The sequence below is a fragment of the Montipora capricornis genome, chromosome 12 (assembly GCF_036669925.1).
Source record: "Montipora capricornis isolate CH-2021 chromosome 12, ASM3666992v2, whole genome shotgun sequence".
Classification (NCBI taxonomy): Eukaryota; Metazoa; Cnidaria; class Anthozoa; order Scleractinia; family Acroporidae; genus Montipora; species Montipora capricornis.
In genome coordinates, this window is record NC_090894.1 from 23,328,150 (window position 1) to 23,335,765 (window position 7,616).

A 7,616-nucleotide genomic window follows, 5' to 3' on the forward strand; every position below is an offset into this window, starting at 1 on the left:
ACGTTTTACGATGTGAGCGCTCGCACGAAAAAATCTCGCCTGCTCTGCACGCTAGTATTGTATTAAATGAGATGAAAGAGTTGTCGTCAACTGTGGAACTAATCTCGTAGCCCGAAGTCTCAACCCAGGATGATCATATCCAAGAGTTGCTTTAGCCATCCCTCCTGCTGCTCGGGTCTTCGTGTAACTCTGTGAAGAAAAGAATATGCAACGATAAAATTAAAAAAAAAAAACGGTCTCGGGTTATAAAAGTATGTAAGAAGTGCAAGCTTTCGACTGTCTTGGCTACAGTCCTTAACGGGTGCATTTTCTCGACCTTGTTGAAGACTGTCAGTAGTTAGACAGTCAAATGCTTGTATTTTATATACTTTAAGCTAGAAAAAGTGTTACATTTTACCTTATGATTCATCCTAGCTGCAGCCCTTCTATATTTTCAAGAGTAGACAATATTGCAATAGCTGAAACAAAACAGTTGACGCGAAATGAGGCAGAGTATCCAATTAATTCATCAAAGCTAGGGGTAACAACGGTAAATCAGCACCTATTTTCTTCTTAAATGTAAATGCCAGGATTTTGATTTGGACTGGTACTGCGTGTAAGCCTAAAAAAACAGCATCATCGGCGCCGAAAAGAAACAGTCAATTTTGCACTGACGAATCACTTGGTTGAGCCCAAAGCCCAGCCCAGCCCAGCAAGTCATATAAAGTTTTGGCTACATCCATAATGTGGATCGTTACTGATTTTAAAACAAACAAATACAGCTTAAAGCTAACCTTTTGTTTTTCCTCCTGTCTTTGATTTCTGGCGACCACACTTTGAGGACCTTGAATCTGACGCCCGTTAAACAGATGGCGACAAGATGGTGGGTTACACAGACTGCTAAGCAGCGGGGTCGCTCCTCAAAGTCCATAACAGTCAGCAGATCGCCCGATCTGACGTTGAACAGACGAAGAACGTTGATTCCTCTGTTGTAGACAAGACATTCCTCATCGTAGACAAACTTGCAGTCGACCACGTTTTTGCTGTTAGGAAGAGTGTGGTGTGTGCCTCCGGAGAGTGCATCGAGGACGTGTACACCGGGACCGTCAAGGAGAACTTTTCCCCAAACGACTACAAACGATTCCTTAGGAGAGAAGATGCAATGTGGCAGATCTTTGTGACCTTCACACCAGGGCATAGACGCATCCCGTTCCCAGATCAGTGTCATGGTATTCAACAAACCCAGAGTCCCTTCTATCCAAACTTCCTTGGAGCTGGGTCGAAAGTGATTCTTTTGGCTAAAAGTTAGTAACTGGCATTTACTGTTGCATGCAACAATCTGGCTTTGATCAAACGGTTGAATCGTCGACACAATTTCCCCGCCAGTCGTAGCTAAGATATTTACGCCCGCTTGCCTTCCTACGCATGCGATTAGTTCTTCGGATATGGGGATCAAATTCGTGATACCATTCAACGTGCTCCAGCATCTGATACAAGTGGACAACTTGAAATTCCACAGTTGAGGTGGTTTATTTTGTGCCACCAAAACAACACCATCTCGCACAGGTACAAGAGAGATCAGCCGAAGCTCTAGTCGCCCTTGAATCGTTCTATTTGAGACGTCCCAGGCAGAGACTGCTGCTTGACTTGTCTCATCATTACTCACGACGTATACAGTCTGCCCATCGATAGAAAATGCAATATCTTGTACGGTGGTTTCTGGATATTCTCCACTGTCCTTTTTCAGCCTGCGAAGATTTATCAGACTCAGGTAGTTGAGATCTGGACTACTCATCAATGCAGTTTCTTCGTTTAGCACAGAGATGACTCCTGTTTCCCAAAATGGAACCACGCTGGACAACGTTTCGCTTGAGATGTCAATCGGGTCTCCTAACAAAAATCCTCCATTAACTCTATCTTCAAACTCCCAAGGACCGGAGTTGTCTTGGTCCTCATCAATTTCCTCCAAAACAGCCCTCGATGGCAGGTCAGGAGAATCTTTAAAAATGACTTTAAAACGACAAATGTGTCTTGACAGTTCCGTGAGATGGAGACCAGACAGAAGTTGATTGTCATGTGAGAAGTTGATCAACCCACAGTTAACTGGTGTTGTCGTTTCTCCGAGACATCGGAAAACATAGCCTACCTCAAACAGACAGATTGAATGTGGATGGCAAATCGCTAACAACGTACCATCACGAGAACAGACAAAAGATAGAACAGGTTCATTTCTCGTTAAACGGGTGATCTCTTTACCAGTTGACAAACTCCACATGATTACGCAGCGTGTCTCATTAAGACATTCGGTTAGCATCCTGGTGCTGTCATCAGAAAATTGGCAAACAGTGAAATTGCAGCTACTTGAAGGAAAGAGCCATTGATGATCCCCATCAATGGTATAAACACGACTGAGGTTCCCTGGTAGCACAAAGTTGCCATTAGGATGAAACGCGACAGAGCGATAACATGAGAGCGGCCTCAGACTCTGGTCCAAGCTGCCGAATTGAGATGACGGAGGTATTTTATACGCACTTCCAAATGGCACACCGACGTAATCTTTCCTAAATATGACAGGTCTTACCCATTTTAGCTCGCTGGTCTTGAGCGACCACAGCTGTATCGTTCCATCGTGGCATTCACAAACCATGTTCTCTAACTGAGATGATACATCGAAGCAAGCTACTGTATCTGAGCAGTGTAGTTCGACTGACGCACCACCTTGTGGAGCGGGGTCATCTAGGCATTCTATGTACGGAATTTCAAAATTTCTCGTCTTCAACACGTTGAAAGCTTCAGGTGCCACCTCTGGTCCGGTTTCGTTCAGTGCAAGTTGGAAGAGGACGCGCGGAAGATCCCTCAGTGTGTTACGGTGCTTCCGTAACAAGAACAATAATGTGCTTAGGGCTCTCTGCAGTTCAGCAGGAAGATCCTTAGACAACTCATGCATTTGAACGGTTAGGATATCTTCGGAGGCTACCGTGTTGTAAGCGTCACTAACACAGAGTTTTGCATACACTAGTTTCAAGTCAGTCACGTACATTTTTATCGTCTTTTCAATGCCACAAGGACTTGAATCCTCCCCTAGAGCCAACATGTGTTGAACACCATGTTGAAGGGCATACTTCTCAGTGTCGCTGAACCGTGCATCATGAACGCCTTTCTGTTTCACATCGTCAAGTACAGTGGCACAAAGCCTTGCAAGGATGCAGTGGCCCTCTCTCTCATCAACAATAAAGTCGTGATCTCCATAGCAGACCTTGTCAGTCAACCAGTCTTTTACTGACTTGTGAATTATGTGCAGACGACCATCGCGAATTGGGAGAAGAGCGGAAACGCAACTTATAGCTTTGTTTGCGTTTCTCTGATCAAGCTTCGACGTGGTTTCAAGTCCAAAGACTTTTGAAATGAACGCTAGCGGTAATGGCTCCCTCGAAGCAGTAACAGCACAAAGAAAGATTAGAAAAGTTTCCTCGCTTATACAAACTTCATTACCAAGTTCGACCTCCAGACGTTTAAAATAAGAATGGTAAACAGAGGAAATGCTTAACGGCAAGTTGAGATCCAAGTCCCCTTGTTGTAGAAGGGAACCATTCCTCTGAAGAAAATCAACGAGGAAGTAAGCGTACAGCATGAGGCCTTCGGACTTTGCTACAAGTTTCTTTATACAAGCATCTGTCACATCTCCATTCACCACGTACTGCAGCTGTTTTCTGAAAAACAATTCGACGTCGTCCAAATTCTTTTCGGCATTCGACTCCAGCTGTAACGGCTGCAGATGTTTGAGACTCTCTGCAATGTTTCTCTCCGGACGAGTGGTTATCAGAAATCGGATCCACAGTGGAAGCTTGCAAAACTGATTGGCAATCACATCGAGCAACTCATTGCGCCTTTGGTAGTCACTTTCATCCAAGCCGTCTATAACAATTAGCGTGTTTTTACCGGGATCAGCCAAAATGCTCAAGGGCTCTTTGAAAAGCAACGCAAACAGCTCTTCGGTTCCTAGGTTTTCCAATTCTACTCCCAAATTTCGCGACAGCTGTTCCACAAGGGCGTTCTTGTACTCTGGTAGGGCTTGGCACAAGTGAGAGGCCAAGGACTGAAGCATCAACTGAGGATTTCGGTAACGAGCATTGTTATGCTGACAAAAGTGGCTTCCTAACAGTCTGCCAGCTTTTTGCATTCTTTTGCAAATAACAGCAGAAATAACCGACTTCCCCATGCCTGCATTTCCGCTGATCACCATCACACGGTTTTGACAGTTTTTGTTGTCTAACCAGTCCTGCACTTCTTTGAAAACCCACTCACGGGTGTTAACTTGAAATCTTCCGGCGTGAAACTCGATGTCTCCTTTAAACTCAGACTTTGCCAGGTTTTTGAGAATTTCGTCTGAAACGTTGTCTTTTGTCGTTCGATTCGGGTTTATATTAACTGTTTCCTTGAGGATCTGACTAACTTCCTCTATAGCCTTAAGTGTTTTGTTCTGAACACGGGTTACCTCATTCAATTGTGACTTAATGTCCTCTTCGCAGTCAGCCCACTCAAACAGAACATTTAGATAATCCTTCTCCCCGCCACATTCCGCTTTCAGTCTATCTATTTCTGCCTGGTCATGTCCGAGAGTAACAAGAACAGCACTGATCTCATTCCAAAGAACAGTGAACGTTGCTGTGTCAAGACCTGTTGTTGTAACATGACCGTATAGCTCGTTACGAAAATACTTCATACGAGCAAGGTTTGCCTCAAGGGAAAGGTCAGTGGGGGGTGGTTTTGTGTGCCATCCAGAGGGGGGAGGGTGTAGCCCGCAAATATTGGTCAGCAGGACAAAAAGAAGGGTGATGTCAAAAGTGTTAGCATCAGGAACACCTCCACCGGCTGGTGGGAACAACTGGTCCCATTGAGTCTTATGCAATACTCGTTTCTTCAAGAGGTTGTTAAGAGCAACGTAGTTGGAATTAAGAGAAGCCACTAGATTTGCAGGGGAGTGATAGCTATTGAACACTTTCCTCAGCACCTTTGTTCCACCGTCAATGAGAAGCCTGCTCAACTTTGCTCCGTTTGTCTTCTCGACTGAACTGTAAAGGGCGGTCCTTCCATTTCAGATAGACTGTGCTGACGTCACAGGCTGAATCACAAAACGCTTCTCTGATTAAATATAACTGGCCCAACCTATCAAGGAAAAGATGCAGCCATTTTCAGCGTTTGAGTGGGCTTATTCAATAGCCCATGGCTCCTAGCTAAGTTTCCTGCAAGAGCGAAGTATAAAATATACAGTATTCGACAGCGAGAGGGAGCTATGACTAAAATTACCATCTGGGAATACAAACTGCAACGAGGGTCTATTATAGGGGGTCGTACATTCCGTAAACCGCCATATTTTGTTCCTTCGAAACCGCAAACCGCTTTCGTTTTCTTCTAAAAACCGACACCGCCCTACAGGTAGGACGATTATCCTCATAACCGATCTTTTAACAGTACATAGCAAATTCTTTGCGATGTTAGCTCAATACTCGTATTTCTCCTCACAAAGACCACGAGATCTTAAGAACAGAACAAATTGTTTCTATAACTCCATTCAGTAACTACCGAACAAAAAGGTTTTGACGTCTAATGGGCTGTTCACAAACACAAGGATTGCTCGAGATGTTTATAGCGAATTGTAAAAGTACAAGTTTTTAGGGCTGGTGTGTTGTCTGTTCTTATGTGGTCGTTCTAACATGGATTTGCGGACAAAACAAGCTTGTGAAATAAGACAACACATTTAATTATATCGACATTCGCCGCATCGTCCGCCATCTTTCCACGTGCTTTCGTGACCCTTTCGAAGCTTTGAAGCCTGGCCTTATATCAAATTACCTCCCCACCCCTCCCCAAATGGCCGGGGACACAGAGGGAAGCTCTGACTGACTTGGTCTACGCCTAAAAGGCAATCCTTTGTTGGGAGAGAAGCTTTAAGCAAGATTAAGTTACCGCTCAGTCTTCTGAGCCTCTTAACTCTGTTTGAATAAACGGCACAAAAACACGCAAAAACCGAAAACCGCGAGCTAAATTTCTGATTTCCCGCAATCGCACGATAATTTCTTAACCGTAAACCGTCAGATAAATGTGAATGAGACCGCAAATCGGCACTCAAAATTGGCTTAAACCGCCAAACCGCCAGACTATAATAGACCCTCTGCAACGTTGTCCGAAGTCTCTGGACGTTTTCCATTTACAAAAATTTCGGAAAATTTCCATTGGGAATTCCCGTTTGGGAAGAGCGTGGTTCATTTGTCACAAGTTCCATTCGAGGGAGCCGAGGGAGGCCTGGCCGCTTAATTTTAAAAGACCGTAAAAGGTATGGAACTGGTGATAAAGACGAGAAATCTGTAAATAGAACAGTGTTCTATTACATAACACTCCCATTCATGCTCAGTTAATAATAAGGTATGGAGAAAATATTGATCAGCGTTCTAAGCCAAGCTGGAACAGCTTGGCTTAGAGGGGAGTATTACACGACCCACGCGAATTGATGGGCGGGGGGGTGGGCCGTTCTCTTTCCCACTGCTTCGCTGAAAAACTGAGCAAGAAGGAGGGTTCTGCGCCGACTCGGTATTTATAGGCATGCTACGTCATATCACTCATTTTACTGCACGCCCAGTCATCAGGCGACTTGTATTTGCTAGTTTATAGCCTTCCGAAGTTGAACCATAAAATCGGCCATTTTTGAAAAATTTCCCTTGGTCCCCCCTTTGCTGTTTTGCCAAAAATGGCCATTTTCGACACTTTTGCGAAAAATGTTATTTCTCCGCTAATAGGTCTTTTTTCATGCGGTTTTTTGCATAGCGCAAATCTACGATAGTTTAGCTTTCAATCCATACTAATTAGGCCATCAGGCGACTTGTATTTGCTAGTTTATAGCCTTCCGAAGTTGAACCATAAAATCGGCCATTTTTGAAAAATTTCCCTTGGTCCCCCCTTTGCTGTTTTGCCAAAAATGGCCATTTTCGACACTTTTGCGAAAAATGTTATTTCTGCGCTAATAGGTCTTTTTTCATGCGGTTTTTTGCATAGCGCAAATCTAGGATAGTTTAGCTTTCAATCCATACTAATTAGGCCATCAGGCGACTTGTATTTGCTAGGTTTTTAGCCTTCCGAAGTTGAACCAAAAAATCGGCCATTTTTGAAAAATTTCCCTTGGTCCCCCCTTTGCTGTTTTGCCAAAAATGGCCATTTTCGACACTTTTGCGAAAAACGTTATTTCTCCGCTAATAGGTCTTTTTTCATGCGGTTTTTTGCATAGCGCAAATCTAGGATAGTTTAGCTTTCAATCCATACTAATTAGGCCATCAGGCGACTTGTATTTGCTAGGTTTTTAGCCTTCCGAAGTTGAACCAAAAATCGGCCATTTTTGAAAAATTTCCCTTGGTCCCCCCTTTGCTGTTTTGCCAAAAATGGCCATTTTCGACACTTTTGCGAAAAACGTTATTTCTCCGCTAATAGGTCTTTTTTCATGCGGTTTTTTGCATAGCGCAAATCTAGGATAGTTTAGCTTTCAATCCATACTAATTAGGCCATCAGGCGACTTGTATTTGCTAGTTTTTTACCTTCCGAATTTGAACCAAAAAATCGGTATTTTTATAAAAATTTCCCTTGGTCCC

The 7,616-nt window shown here is 43.8% G+C and overlaps 1 protein-coding gene across 1 annotated transcript; it reads right to left on the reverse strand.

The window, feature by feature from the left end:
* On the reverse strand, window positions 1-5,351 carry LOC138025529 (uncharacterized). Its single transcript, XM_068872726.1, has 3 exons — window positions 5,335-5,351; window positions 774-5,066; window positions 1-189 (listed from the first exon to the last, which is right to left on the reverse strand). Exons 1-3 carry the CDS (start codon window positions 5,349-5,351, stop codon window positions 120-122), a joined length of 4,380 nt encoding a protein of 1,459 aa, XP_068728827.1. The 3' UTR covers window positions 1-119.
* Between the last annotated feature and the right edge of the window lie 2,265 nt (window positions 5,352-7,616).

Bases quoted from the DNA above. Each gene is read 5' to 3' on its own strand.
- LOC138025529 (XM_068872726.1), bottom strand. The intron at 190-773 runs GTTAGCTTTAAG...TTTTCTTCACAG, and splicing joins GACAGGAGGAAAAACAAAAG to AGTTACACGAAGACCCGAGC.